General features: G+C 42.3%; 1 protein-coding gene across 3 annotated transcripts in view; it reads right to left on the bottom strand.

Moving 5' to 3' along the window:
• GRAP2 (GRB2 related adaptor protein 2) overlaps positions 1-15,678 on the bottom strand; it is an 86,025-nt gene that overhangs the window by 30,516 nt on the left and 39,831 nt on the right. Inside the window, exon 2 of one of the 3 annotated variants that reach the window (XM_064283497.1) lies at positions 385-712. The exons of the other annotated variants lie outside the window; for them this stretch is intronic. Coding sequence (XP_064139567.1) covers positions 385-451 — 67 coding nt within the window. The 5' untranslated portion in view covers positions 452-712. The remainder of the gene's footprint in view (positions 1-384; positions 713-15,678) is intronic. 3 annotated transcript variants of the gene reach the window in all.

The raw sequence follows: 15,678 nt of genomic DNA on the forward strand, positions 1-15,678 counted from the left end.
ACAGCAAAATAGTACCAAGCAAGAAACTTCTTGAACAATTTCAGCTCCTCCTAAGTTGGCTGTGAATAGCCAGGGTTTCCCTTTCGTGCTCTCTTAAAAAGAGTAATTGCATAATACCACAAAGCTGTGTGACGATTTAGGCTCAGGACCCAACCAAAGAGGGAGATGGCTCCTAAATTCAATCAGAAAGCACCACTTGTATTTTGCTGGGGAGAGCTTCAGTATGAATACTTACACGACTTGCCGCAGTTTTAAGATAATGTCTTGGAAAAAAAAAACAAGAGAGCGAGAGAAACATTACCCTTTATAAGTATTTGCTTGTAGCATATTTATGAAGAGATTAGCAAGCTAGGTGGTATAAACAGTTTACATTCGACTACTAACCTAAAGGTTGGTGGTGTGAACTCACTCCGTGGTACCACAGAAGAAAGCCCTGGCAATCTGCTTCCATAGAGATTACAGCCAAGAAAACCCTATGGAACAGTTCTACTCTGTAGCATATGGGGGTGTCATGCGTTGCAATCGACTTGACAGCAATGTTTTTTTTGGTATTAAATGAACTGTTAGACTAGTGAGGAGTTATACTTTAGGACTTTTGCTGCAGCGACCAAGAGGAGCTTAGCTTAAAAATGTAAAACTGTAGCAGCTCTTTAGCGTCACATAATGCAGACTTCGAATCCACAGCGCTTATACTTGTCAGGTGAAGCTCCTCCTGGAAACAAGGAGAAGGTAGAGTGTTTACTCCCGCCACTGAATTGAACAAGGTCAGCTCAATTACTTTTCAGAAGTAGGAAACTTTACGCTGCTAGGAAAAAATGATTATAGCTAAGCCTCACCGTACACAGTAGGAACATTCTTGAAAAGTTATTATGAATAGAGTATTTGCAAATGGAATCATATTAGCATGCACTATGGAGGTATGGAGGCTTACTCTATAAACGAACCCTGCGGTGAAGCCCTTTATAAAATGAAAAGAAAAATTTGTTATGCAAATAACTACCTCTTAATGTCTCTGTTTTAAAGTCTGGCTTTTCATGCATTGAGTCTTAAAACAGAGCATACCTGTACATCACCTCCAGTGCCACAGATGGTGGGCCTTTAGCTTCCCCTGTTCTTAACTCCCATAATCTGTTGTCGTTGAGTCGATTCTACAGGACAGAGTAGAACTGCCCCATAGGGTTTCCAAGGAGCAGCTGGTGGATTTGAACTGCCAACCTTTTGGTTAGCAGCTGAGTTCTTGACCACTATGCCACCAGAGCTCCTAACTCCCAAAGGCCTTTAAAAAACCTCTCCTATTGAGAGTCAGGAATAGGAGGAGGTTATGGAATGTGTGACTAATTGCCTTCATGAACAATTGCCTCCTTTGCCAGGAGACCAAAAGAACTGGATGGTGCCTGGCTACCATTACTGAACATTTTTACTTTGGTTTATTTATTTTTAATTTTATTTTGTTTTAGGGGAACGTTTACAGTGCAAATTAATACCTCATTCAGAAATTTATACACAAATTGTTGGTGACATTGGTTGTAATCTCCACAATGTGTCAGCACTCTCCCCCTTTCCATTTACACCCTGGGTTCATTACTGAACACTTTGAGCAAAAATTCCATAGAAGAATCCTGATCAAAAGGAAGAAAATCTCATGGACTGCAGACTTCCTGGAGCCATGAAGTTTGGTTGAACCCTGGAAACTGTTGCCCTTAGATAATCATTAAACCAAAAATATCCCCTGAAGTCTTCTTAAAATCAAACAAATAATTTAGCTTAACTAGTAAAAAATGTCTGCCTTGAGCACTATGGTCTTTTAAGAACTGTCTGTATGGGATCAAATTGACAACAGATAGGAACCTTAGATGGCAGAGAATTTATGTTAACGGGGGAGGAACAACTCAGAAAAGGAGGATGTCTTAGTTATCTAGTGCTGCTATAACAGAAATACCACAAGCGGATGACTTTAACAAATGGAAACTTATTTTCTCATAGTTTAAGAGGCTAGAAGTCTGAATTCAGAGCACTGGATCCAGGAGAAGGCTTTGTCTCTCTGCTGGCTCTAGAGGAAGATCCTTGTCTCTTCAGCTTCTGCTTCCTGGTTCCTTGGAGATCTCCACGTGGCTTGGCATCTATCTTACTCCATCTCTTGGCATCTATCTTACCCCATCTCTGCTTCTTTCGCTTGCTGGTTTAATCTCTTCTATATCTCTTATATCTCAAAAGAGATTGACTCAAAACACACCCCACCCTAATCCTGTCTCATTAACATAACAAGAGAACCCATTCCCAAATGAGATTTTACCACGGGCATAGAGATGAGGATACACGTAGAAACTGTTAAATTGGCGTATGTTTTGCTGAGTATATTCTCAACAACAACAAATAAAATTATATATATATACATATATATGTAAATAAATAAATAAACCTCTCCTATTGACGTATAGCATTCCATCTTGGAGTACAGAGCAGAGGCTGTGAACCCTTTTCTGTAAAAGACCACAATAAACAAACAAAAAGCTCAAACCAGTTACCCTTGAGTCAATTCAAACTCATGGTGACCTCCATGTATTTCAGCGTAGAAACGTGCTCCATTGGGTTTTCAATGACTGTGACCTTTCAGAAGTAGATTGCCAGGCCTTCCTTCTGAGGTTCCTCTGGGTGGAGTAGAACCACCAACCTTTCGGTTAGTAGCTAAGTGCTTAACCATTTACGGCACTCAGGGTCTCCATAAAGGACCAGAGACTAAATATTTTTAGCTTTGCAGGCCATATGGTCTCTGTTGAAACTACTCAACTGTGTCATTAGACAATAGCAAGTGAATAGGCTTGGCTGTGTTCCAATAAAACTTTATTTATGGACGCTGAGATTTGAATTGCATATCATTTTCATGTCACAAAATATTATTCCTGTTTTGAATTTTTTCAACCATTTAAAAATGTAAAAACCATTTTGGCTTGCAAACCATCCACAAACAGGTGGCGGGGGCTGGATTCAGCCTGCTGGCCTTAGGTGAACAACACCTTGTATAGATGTTTATATCTATATTCTATCTCCCCTAATAGTTTGTAAACTTCTTTTTTTGTGGCAATTGTGGAAAAAATATATACATATATATGTACCATTTTAGCCATTTTTAAGTGTACAATTTAGTGGCATTAATTACATTCACGTCGTCGGGCAAGCATCACCACTATTTCCAATATTTTTTCATCAGCCCGAAGCAGAATGCGAACTTGAGGGAAAGAGGTGTAGCTTGGTGGACAGAGCGTGGGTTTGGGAATAGCTGAACCTGGACTTGAATCCAAGATGTGCCACTTACTTCCTTAGTGTCCAGTTTCCTCATCCGTAAGGTGGGTTTCCCACACTTACTTTATGGGCTTGTCATGTGTTAATGCTCGGCTGCTAACCAAAAGGTCAGCAGTTCGAATCCACCAGCCACTCCTTGTAAAATCTCTGTCCTATAAGGTCACTGTGAGTTGGAATCGACAGCAGCGGGTTTAGTTGTTGTTGTTCTTTGGTTTTCTGTGTTAATCTGTATAAAGAACCTGGCACAAAGTAGGTGTTCAATGAGCGGTAGTGGTAGTTGTGGTTGCCGCTTATCATTCGATTGCCTACAGGACCTTGCCAGTGCCTAGGTGGCACTCAGTAAACGACCCTGCCATCCGAGTTATGGCTATACTTGCTTTCCCCAGGGAAGGAGCAGCAGACAGAAGGGCCCATTTGCAAGGACCAATTAATTTCCCACTCAGAGGAGTCCTAACTTCTTGGCAAACTCAGCCAGAGATAAGGAAACACACACTCACGCTGAGAGGTCTGATTTATTTAATCCAGTAGAGGGCAATGGTACACCCCAAACCGTCCATTCCATCTTGTAACTTTTCTTTGCATCTTGCGTCCCTATAACCTTTAGCTAGACAGGTATGGTGACTGTTGTCATTGTTTCTTATGAGTTTTAAGGCATATAACTTCAACATTTTAAAGAGACTAAAACCCATAAAATATAGAGTTGCTTAGATGGAAAAGAATTAGAAGTCATCTTCTCTGGCATATTTTCTGATGCTTACAGAGGGACTAGGAAGAAAGGCCTGGTGATCTATGTCTGAAAAATCAGCCTATAGATCACAACGGCCCCATCTGCGGCCGATTGTAGGGGTGGCACAGGACCAGGTAGCATTTCATTCAGTTGTGCATGGTGTCACTATGAGGTGGGGACTGACTTGAAGACAGCCGATAATGACAAACGTGCCTTCTGAGTATCCTGGAGAGGTGGTTTCCTTCATCTCAAGGCGACTAGTCCCTCACCCCTGCCTCTGATTCTAGGTTAATGATTCGAAGTTTTTCTTTTATCTGAACCTTTCTGCCTGTGATAGTTAAGATTGTGTGTCGCCTTGGCTAGGCCATGATTCTCAGTGTTTATATGTGACCACTTCCACGATGGGATCTGCTGTGAGTAGCCAATCAGTTGAAAGGCAGTTTCCCTGTGCGTGTGGCTGGATCTGAATATAAGTGTACATTCCAGCTTTTGCCTGTTCTGGATCCTGCAGCTGCCTCCTGTTCGTCTGGCCTCTGGTTCTTGGGACTTGAGCTAGCAGCTTATATGGCTATCTTGGGATTTATTGATCTTTACAGCCTGTGAGCAGGAGCCCTGATCTCTGACCTACCAATCTTGAGTTCGCCAGCCCCTGCAGCTGTGTGTATCAGGAGAAGCCTTGTGGTCTTGCCTGCCGATCTTGGGGTTCGCTGATCTTCACAGCCTGTGAACATGAGCCCTGCTTTTCAACCTGCCGATCTTGAGCTCCGCAGCCCCTTCCTCTATCCTGATCCACAGACTTGGGAAGTTCCAGCCTCTACAGTCACGTGAGCTGTCTCCTTGATATAAATCTCTCTCTATATATATTTGTATGCTTTATTGGTTTTGCTTCTCTAGAGAACCCAGCCTAAGACACTACCTTAGTCTCTGCAGATCGTACCACCTTGTACTCGGCCTTGTACATAGAAACAGACCACTGAGGAAGGTTACAGATGGCTCTTCTTAAAATCCCTAACTGCAGGATGAACAGCTACCTTATAGCTCACCTGTCAGCAGCTCCTTAAATATTATTCAAGAGACCAAAGCCAATCTATTCTGGAAAAGAGGGTGAAAAAGAGGCTGGTTCTGCTGAAAAGGGTGGAAGAATTTGGAAACAGAGAGTGGTGATGGCTGAACAACACGATGAAGGTGATGAACATCACTGACATTAATGTAAAAAGTGTTGACACGGCAGATGTTTTGTTACATACATATTTACCACAATTAACGAAAAAGAAAAAGAGGTGAGCGTGGCTAAGAGACTGGCATTCCCCCCGTTTTGGGCTCTCAACTCACAACCGTTTTGTTCTTTTTTTATACTTACGGGATACCTTTTTGTCAGCTGGCTATGCTGAAAATATTAACCTTCTCACTGAATGTATAACAAAGTTTAAATATTTCTTTACTGCGCCTGCTCTGAAATTATTTCCAACTAATTTCTGGGAGCCTTAAAGATTGAGGCCCTCAAATCCTTTTCTAGTATGACTCTACTTCTGGTTTACCTGGAGACTTGGAGTCTGGTGCAGAGGGTGGAGTGGGAGTTGGTATCATTGACGCTACGACCAACTTGTGTAGGACCACCTGGGTCTCCCCACCCAGGCTTCACCAGACTAAGCTCGCAGATAGCCATGTACTTGGGAGTGACCATCAAGGAATCTCTGCTTTAAGGATTTATGAACAACACTTCCTACGCCAATCTGAGATGAAGGGCTGTTTCTGTATTTGGCTGGGTTCTCTAGAGAAGCAAAATCAGTGAAAGTGATATATACATAGAGAGAGAGAGATTTATATCAAGGAAATGGCTCACGCAGCTGTAGAGGCTAGAAAGTGCCAAGTCCATGGGGCGGGTGCCAGGCTGGAGGCATCTCCTGACTCACATAGCTGCAGGGACTGACGAACCCAAAATCAGCAGGTAAGATAGCAGGTTGCTGGCTCATGTCCCAGGAACTGAAGGTCAAATAATGATGAGCCAGATGCAGGATCCAGAGTGAGCAAAAACGAGCGAGCTTTGCCAGAAAGTCCATATATATTGGATGCAGGCCACACTACCAAGGAAACTCCCTTTCAACTAATTGGCTGCTCATAGCAGACCTCATCATGGAGGTGATTACTTCAGTACAGAACTGCTAAGCTACATCGTAACTGCCAAACCACTGAGAATCAAGGCCCAGCCAAGTTGACACACAACCCTAACCACCACAGTTTCTTTTTGGATTCGGGATCTCAAGGAAATCAACAGCTTTCTCAGGAGGACCTGGTATGTTTCTATGGATGCTCTGTCCATAGGATATAAACATTTCTGATTTTCTTGCAGCCAAAGTTAGCAAAGAAAACAAAATATACCCCACCAAACCATTTCTGACTAGTTGGCTAAAATTTTCCAAAAAACCAGGTCAGTTGCCATCAAGTCAATTCCGACCCATAAAGATCCTGTAGCAGCACAGAGTAGACCTGCTCTGTAGGGTTTCCAAGGCTGTAACTTTTACGGAAGCAGACTGCCACATCTTTCTCCTGCAGAGCAGCTGGTGGGTTCGAACTGCAGTCATTTCGGTTGGTAGCTGGGCACTTAACCACTGGGTCAGCAGGGCTCCTTTTGCTGAAATTTTACTACCCCCTAAAAGCCTCCATTTTAAACGATTTTGCACATACAGGTCGTTCTTATTTTTCCCTTGCCCCCAGGTGACTCATTATTTTCTTCCTCCTAAGCCCCGGGAAAGCATAAATTCCCTGGCACGACTGGCAGAGGCGGACATGAGGAACTGGAGGGGGCCCTCAGCAACCTGTCCGAGAACCATAATTCATCGGTGGCTGATCTGCCGACAGCAGTCTTAGAGACCACAAGGGAGCGGCTTATGGGTAGAAGCCATCAGGCCGCTCCCCGTCTGCCATCCGTTCCTGTCCTGTGCACAGATGTGTTCCCTCATAACAGTTCATCCTCTCTACTGAAAGTGGCCAACAGAGCTGTCTCTGACGACAGGTACCTAATGGCGGCTGGTACTCAAGTGAGACACTGAGTCCGTGGGCGGCAGGTGTGCTTTTTTCTCCTTGTTTTAGTCTGGGGATAGACCTTTCCTCAGTACATATTGGCCCTTGTTGAGGCTGCTTTTGTCTGCTCTTACTTTCTTCTTTTTTTTTTTTGGTGAAAATATACACAACAAAACATACAACACTTCAACAATTTCTACATGTAAAATTCAGTGACTTTGGCTACATTCTTCAAGCTGTGCCACCTTCCTCAGCAACCTTTTCCAAACTATGTCACCATCATTAACACAAATTCACTGCCCCCCTAAGCTTCTCATCTATCCTTTAGAGTTGCTGTTGTCAGTTTGATCACATATAGGTAATTCTTTGAAAGAGTATAATGCTTAATGCAGGGATTCTCTTCTAATCAGGCTTAACTATTGTTTGGTTCACAGATGACTTTAGGGGATAGTTTTAGTTCAACATTTAAATTTTTTTGTCAGAGCAGTGCTTTTGGGGGCTCATCTAGCCTCAATAGCTTCAAAGTCTGGGTGCCATGAGAATATGAAATTCTCTCCCTCATTTTCCCCCTTTTGATCAGGATTCTTCTATAGCATCCTTGATTTAAGTGTTTAGTATTGGTAGCTGGGCACTATCCAGTTCTTCTGGTCTCATGGCAAAGGAGGTAGCTGTTCATGACTAGATACATATTCCATTTCCTGGACTGATTTCTGACCTACCTTCTTCCTCTGGTGCTCCCAGCAAATAGAGATCAATTGTTGTATCTTGGATTATCTGCACTTACCATCTGACGTCCCTCTCTACCAGGGCACTCCCTGCAGACCCTCTGCCAACCCCTGAAGGTTCAGTCACACCTGGGATCCCCAGCCTCACCTGGACCCTTTGGCCTTGCCTTGCAATTTGTTCCTATTTACCAAATGAGAACCATCTCCCAGTTTTCACGTTTGGAAGCCAAAAAATATAATATTTTTCAAAGACTTGCAAACTTTACACACCCGGAGAGTCTTTCAAAATCCCCTATATCCTTATTTAATCAAATCGCTGCTCTGCGGGTCTCTTTCTGTCACTATGGATTATAGAGATTTCATTGGTCTCCAAGATGCTTTTCTCCTTTTTTAATTAGCTCCTCTTTTCTTGCTTATGGTTCTTTGTTCTTTTCTTTGGGGGAGTGGGATGGCAAGCGGAGGGAGGAGACAAGTCATGAGACTGTCTTACGTAAGACCCCTCCCTTCCTCTGCCTTGTAAATTGAGGGATGCTGAAGACGAATGATCTTTGTTCTTCTTTCATTGGATTATTTATTACCTTTCTCTTCTTTAATCAACATTAGTCCGATTTACATAATCTAATGTTTTATTACTTCAAGCACATTACATAAAATTTCATTGTCTTCAAGTTTTTTGGAAGAAAAGTATCCTTTTCTTTAAGCATAATGTACATGTTCTATTAAAAAAAAAAAAAAAACCCATTGCCATTGAGACATGGCGACCCCATATGCTACAGAGTTGAACTGCTCCATAGGGATTCCTTGGCTGTAATCTTTACGGAAGCAGATTGCAGGCTTTCTTCTGCTGTGCCACTCACTGGGTGGGTTTGCACCCCCAACATTTGTCATTGTTGTTGTTAGGTGCTGTCAAGTTGGTTCCGACTCGTGGTGACTCCATGCACAGCAGAATGAGACACTGTTCGGTCCTGCGCCATCCTTACAATCGCTGTTATGCTTGAGCTCATTGTTGCAGCCGCTCTGTCAATCTACCTCGTTGAGGGTCTCCCTCTTTTCCACTGACCCTGTATTTTGCCAAGCATGATGTCCTTCCCCAGGGACTGATCCCTCCTCACAACATGTCCAAAGTATGTAAGACCAACATTTAGGTTAGCCAAAAAAACCCAAAAAACAAAAAACAAACCAAACCCATTGCCATTGAGTCGATTCTGACTCATAGTGACCCTATAGGACGGGGTAGAACTGCCCCATGGGGTTTCCAAGGAGTGCCTGGTGAATTGGAACTGCGAACCTTTTGGTTAGCAGCCGTAGCTCTTAACCACTACGCCACCAGGTTTCTAGCCGATCATAAATGGTTCCCACCACCTAGGGACTTACACATTCTGTTAAACTTGAGCATATTGCATTGTTTTTGTCCTAACCTGCCACTCTCAGCCAGGTGAGGCTGTATAACATGAGTTCTTGGGACTCGGATGTCAGAGAGACCTGGTTTCAAATCTCAGATCTGTGGCTAACTTGGTAGCTGAGTACCCTGATGGTGAGTAACTTAACCTCTCTGTGCTTCACCAGGAATCCAGATAACAGCCCTCATCCCACAAATTTACAGAAAAGCCGATGTAGAATGCTTGGCTCATTGTTGTTGTTTGACTATTTAGTGTCCTTTTCTCCAAAACATTTTTGCATTTCGATTATTTACCATCCTTTGTTGTAGAGAAGAGATTTCAGAACTGTTTTTGAAAAGTATAACTCCATCAAGCGAGCCCTCCCCGCCCGCCACTCTGGGTGAGTGCTAGCTTCTCTCTACTTACTTTGGAGTCCCGGTTGCAATGTTATCAGAAGGTAGAAAACATTGTAATCAAGACAAACCAGGACATGGAGAAAGAAGATAGCACTAATCAGGAGGAAGTGGGGGGAAATGGAGGGTTGAGAAACAGAAAACTGATTTGGCTTCTAAACTTTGCAACCCCGAAAGGGCTCACTCACTGCCTTCTTATCTTTAAACAGGAAGTGCAAAGACATGCACGTATGAAAAGAACACAACAACCAAGCCTCCCCAGTGTCTAGAACCAAGAGCCATCTAAAGCTGAATCGCCATTTACTGAAAGGGTCTTTCGAGCACCCGAGGAGCCATGGCGGCGCAATGGTAAAGTGCTTGGCTGCTAACAGAAAGGTCAGTGGTTCGAATCCATCATCCACTCCATGTAAGAAAGATGTGGCAGTCTGCTTCAGTAAAGATTAATTACAGCCTTGGAAATCCTATGAGGCAGTTCTACACTGTCCTATATGGCTGCTGCGGATTGGAATTGACTTGACGTCAGTGGGTTTGGGTTGGGTTATCATATGCCAAGGTCCCTGGGAGGCACAGTTTACTCTCGGCTACTAAATGAAAAGTTGATGTTTCAAATCTACCCAGAAGAAAGGCTGGTGATCTGCAAGATTACAGCCAGGAAAACCCTGTGGAGCAGCTCTACTCTGAAGCACGTGGGATTAGCCTGAGTTGGAATAGATTTGACAGCAACGGGTTTAGTGTCAGGTGCCAAGGTTTACAAACGGTCACCCTTTGCAACATGTATTATTATTATCAACATATGCAAGTTCAAGTTGAAGCTGAAGAAAATTAAAACAAGTCCACTAAAGCCAAAATCCCACCTGAATTTAGAGAGCATCGCAAGAATAGATTTGATGCGCTGAACATTAATGACCGAAGAACAGACGAGTTGTGGGATGACATCAAGGATATCATACACGAAGAAAGAAAAAAGCCATTAAAATGACAAGAAAGAAAGAAAAGACCAAAATGGATGTTAGAAGAGACTCTGAAACTTGCTCTTGAAAGTAGAGCAACAACAGCAAATGGAAAAAATGATGAAGTAAAAGAGCCGAACAGATTTCAAAGAGCAGCTTGAGAAGGAAGACAAAGTATTATAATGACATGTGCAAAGACCAGGAGTTAGAAAACCAATAAGCAAAAACATGATCAGCATTTCTCAAGCTGAAAGAACTGAAGAAAAAATTCAAGCCTCGAATTACAATATTGAAGGATTCTATGCGTAAAATTTTGAATAAGACAGGAAGCATCAAAAGAAGATGGTAGGAATACACAGAGCCACTGTACCAAAAAGAATGGGTTGATGTTCAACTATTTCAGGCAGGAGCATATGATCAAGAACTGATAGTACTGAAGGAAGGAGTCCAAGCTGCATTGAAGACACTGGCGAAAAACAAGGCTCTGGGAATTTACAGAATACCAACTGAGATGTTTCAACAAATGCGTGCAGCACTGGAGGTGCATACTCGTCTATGCCAAGAAATTTGTAAGGCAGCTACCTGGCCAACCAGCTAGAAGAGATCCATATTTGTACCCATTCCAAAGGAAGGTGATCCAGAATATGGAAATTATCAAACAATATCATTAATATCACATGCAAGCAAAATTTTGCTGAAGATTTTTCAAAAGCATTGCAAAAGTATATTGACAGGAGACTGCCTGAAATTCAAGTCAGATTCAGAAGAGGAAGTGGAACCAGGGATATCATTGCTGATGTTAGATGGATCTTGGCTGAAAGCAGAGAATACCAGAAAGATGTTTACCTGTGTTTTGTCAACTATGCAAAGGCATTCCATTGTGTGGATCATAACAAATTATGGATATCATTGCGACGGATAGGAATTCCAGAACACTTAATTGTGCTCATGAGGAACCTGTACACAGATCAAGAGGCAGTTGTTTGGACAGAACAAGGGGATACTGCATGGTTTAAAATCAGGAAGGGTGTGCGTCAGGGTCGTATCCTTTTACCATATTAATCAGTCCCTTTGCTGAGCAAATCTGAGAAGCTGGACTAAACCTGTGATATGCAGATGACACAGCTTTGCTTGCGAAAGTGAAGAGGACTTGAGGCACTTGCTGATGAAGATCAAAGACTTCAACATAAAAAAAAAAAAGGAAGCAAAAATCCTCACAACTGGACCAATAAGCAACATCATGATAAATGGAGAAAAGATTGAAGTTGTCAAGGATTTCGTTTTGCTTTGATCCACAACCAACATCCTTGGAAGCAGCAGTCAAGAAATCAAATGATGCATTGCATTGGGCAAATCTGCTGCAAAAGGCTTCATTAAGTGTTAAAAAGCAAAGATGTCACTTTGAGGTCTAAGGTGTGCCTGACCCAAGCCAGGGTATTTTCAATCGCCTCATATGCATGCAAAAGCTGGGCATTGAATAAGGAAGAATGAAGAATTGATTCATTTGAACTATGGTGTTGGAAAAGAATATGGAATATATCATGGACTTCTGGAAGAACAAACAAATCTGCCTTGGAGGAAGTACAGCCAGAATGCTCCTTAGAAGCGAGGATGGGGACACTTCGTGTCACGTACTTTGGACATGTTATGGGGAGGGACCTGTCCCCGGAGAAGGACATCATGGTTGGTCAGTGAAAGAGAGGAAGACCCTCGACGAGATGGATTGACACAGTGGCTGCAAAGATGGGCTCAAGCATAGCAACTATTGTGAGGATGACGCAGGACTGGGCAGTGCTTCATGCTGCTGTACATAGGGTCCCTATGAGTCAGAACCGACTCAACCGACTAACAACAACATAGATGGGAAACAGAAGCGACAGATTAGAGTACATGTCTGCTGGCTCCAAAGACTACGTTCTCTGTACTTCACCACACTACCTCTGCTGGTTCTAGCAAAATAATAAAATCCTGTGACAAGTTCAGGATAATTAATAACAACTTAGACCCCTGAAACTTCCAGGGCACCATCCCTCTGCTCAAGAAATTGAGCAATTCTCACATACCAGCAAAATTCAAGCCCATTGCTTCTTAGCAAAAGAGGCAATGACTGCAATAAGCCCGGCTGTGCTTGGACTGAGCAATCATGTGCTTTAAAGCAATTGCAGAAATGGAAGCAATCTCAGTTAATAAACTTGCAAGCTGTGGTTCTTTTCCTTTTCGTTTCTTCTCTCTCTCTCTTCCTTAAAACAGATGTCAGGGTGTTTCTACCTTTCCCATTACATCACCGACTTTTCCCACAACACGTTCTGCTTTTTTTCCCTTTCTCCTTGAAACATTAGTAACTTACCATTGATCTGGTTACAAAAAGTATAACTAAAATGCTTTTGTTTTTCATTTTCTATCCATTTTCCTATTAAAATGACAACCACAAAAACATCCATCCAAAACAATGACATCAACAAAAATGAAGCCTCCCCTGGGAGGCTAATATATCACTTGCCATTTCCTCATTTTATCTTTATTGTTTCCTAAAGCAATAACAATTGTCTCCAGAAACACCATGAATCCTGCTGGCAAAAGTCAAACATACACAAAACATTAAAATACCCACCCAGAATCAGAAAGCTTTTAATGAGCCACCATAAGAAAGATGGGAGACAAGGAGGATGGACATGAACGGTGGGCAAAAGAGACAGACAGATATTTTGCAAATCCCCAGCCTTCTTCTTCTTTTTTTTTTTCCACTTCCCATTTTCTATTCACATCATGATTTCCCCTCAAATATATTACCAGGATTTTACGGTCCCTTCATGTTCTCTGTCTCCTCTTCCCTTCTGTTCACTTCACGTTTGCTTTTTATGGATTTGGGCTCTGAAAGCTTGGCTTATTTATCATATGTTTGAAAGCCCCCATATTCTCCCTGAACAGTTCACAGGGCTGTACCATCTTTCACAAATGCTACAAATAAGCTCTGTGTGCCCTCTCCTTTCTCTCACTGTCTGTGCTCTGTGCTGTCTTAGCTCTTGTTTGGACAAATCATGAAACACAGAGCAGTCGATAGCATGCCTACAACCACTTTCATCTTTTTGCCACTTTTATTTACATGCCCAAGCCCCCCTTTATTATTGGAATACCGGTTGTTTTTTAGTTCATGGGTCTCAAAGCTTGCAGAAGTGGGCATAAATCCATACAGCAGCGTACCTTGCTGTATTCAATAAGCCCATCCCTGTGAAGGCAATTTCATTTTTACACATCAAGTCACCCTGAAAAGGTACTTAAAAACTCTCCAATAAGGGGGATAATATTGTGAATTATTTTCATCAAGTGAATAAATATCATACTCTTACAACTCGTCTTTTTGTGGGGAAGAAATTGAGGTCTTTATAATTTGAGTTTGTTTGAACTGAGGCACATCTGTATTTGCCTTGTTTAAAACATTTTTCTTTTTCATTGCCAGCTTTTTTTTAAAAAAAATAGTAACCCTAACCAAAGCTTATTAAGTGCCTACTGTATACCAGATCCTCTTTTGAACACTTTACGTACATTAACTCACTTGAATTTCGAAACCCTTTTGTTATTATTGTTTCTAATTATAGTTGTGCTATAGGTTTTAGTTGCCGGCTTTTGATCAGGTAGGGCCCCAGTCGCTAGATTTGCGGTGTCGCAAGTGACCCAGACAGCCCAGTCTTCCCCTAATTCATTGAGATGATAGAAAATGGGCAGGGAGGAGGAGTGGAATCGCAAGGAGTAGGCTAACAGCCTTGTGAATTGGTTATATGGAACCAAAATGTTTCCCTATAATTTCTTCTCAGTCTGCCTTCTTCCCTAAGAAGAAAACATTATTTTGAATACAGGCACTCCCTGGGTTATGAAGATCTGACTTCAGGTCAACTCATACTTGCCATTTAATGTTACCTAAATTTGCTCTCACTTTGAAACGACTGAACCAACCTCTACTCCTGACAAATTCTTTACCACAATCACCTTCACTTGCCGCATGTACAGCTCTTCAGTCATTGAAAAGGTTTTAAGCCTTTTATTGCACTAAAAAAAAAAAACAAAAAAAAAACACCAAACCCATAGAGCTGACCCTATAGGACAGAGTACAACTGCCCCATGGAGTTTCTAAAGAGCACCTGGTGGATTTGAACTGCCAGCCTTTTGGTTAGCAGCCATAGCACTGAACCACTATACCACCAGGGTTCCCCTTGCACTAAAGTAAGGCTAAATAAGAACTGTATGCAGCTGTTCTGGCTTACCTACAAATTCAGCTGAAAGACAGACTTAGTAATGGATCTTGTTCATACCCCGGGAGCTGCCTGCATATGAAAATGGAAATCACAAGTCCTCAATTCTTGTTTCTAAGGTTAAATATTCCCAAGGTACTCTACCATCTCCATGAGACAGGTTTCAGACTCCTTGCTCTCCTAATCATTTTCCTCAAGTCACAACTCAGTTTTTCAATGTTCTTCTCAAAATTTGTTACCCAGAATTGGACCCAATGGTCTATACATGGTCTGAGCTGGGCTGAGCAGACTAAAAAAAAAAAAAAAATTAGGACTGCTAAATTTCTTTATCTGTACACTGGAGTCCCTGGGTGGTGCAAACGGTCAAGTGCTTGGCTACTAACCTAAAGATTGGTGAGTCAAATCCACCTAGAGGCTCCTTGGAAGACAGGCCTGGTGATCCACTTCTGAAAAATCAGCCATTGAAAGCCCTACGGAGCACACTGCTACTCTGATGTTCGTGGGGTCACCATAAATTGGAATCGACTCAACACCAACTGCTTATCGTACACTAGATTTTTGTAATTGTGTTACATTATTGACTCTTAGGGGTTTGTCTTAGTTATCTCGTGCTGCTATGACAGAAATATCATGAGTGGATGGCTTTAACAAAGAGAAATTTATTCTCTCATATTCCAGGAGGCTAGAAGTCCGAATTCAGTGTGCCAGCTCCAGGGGAAGGCTTTCTCTCTCTGTCAGCTCTGGGGGAAGATCTTTGTCATCAATCTTCCCCTGCTCTAGGAGCTTCTCACCAGGGATCCCAGGTCCAAAGGACATGCGCTCCCGGCTCTACTGTCTTTGTGGTATGAGGTCCCCCTGTCTCTCTGTTCACTTCTCTTTCATATCTCAAAAGAGATTGGTTTAAGACAAAACTTAA

Source organism: Loxodonta africana, chromosome 4 (assembly GCF_030014295.1).
Source record: "Loxodonta africana isolate mLoxAfr1 chromosome 4, mLoxAfr1.hap2, whole genome shotgun sequence".
Taxonomy (NCBI): Eukaryota; Metazoa; Chordata; class Mammalia; order Proboscidea; family Elephantidae; genus Loxodonta; species Loxodonta africana.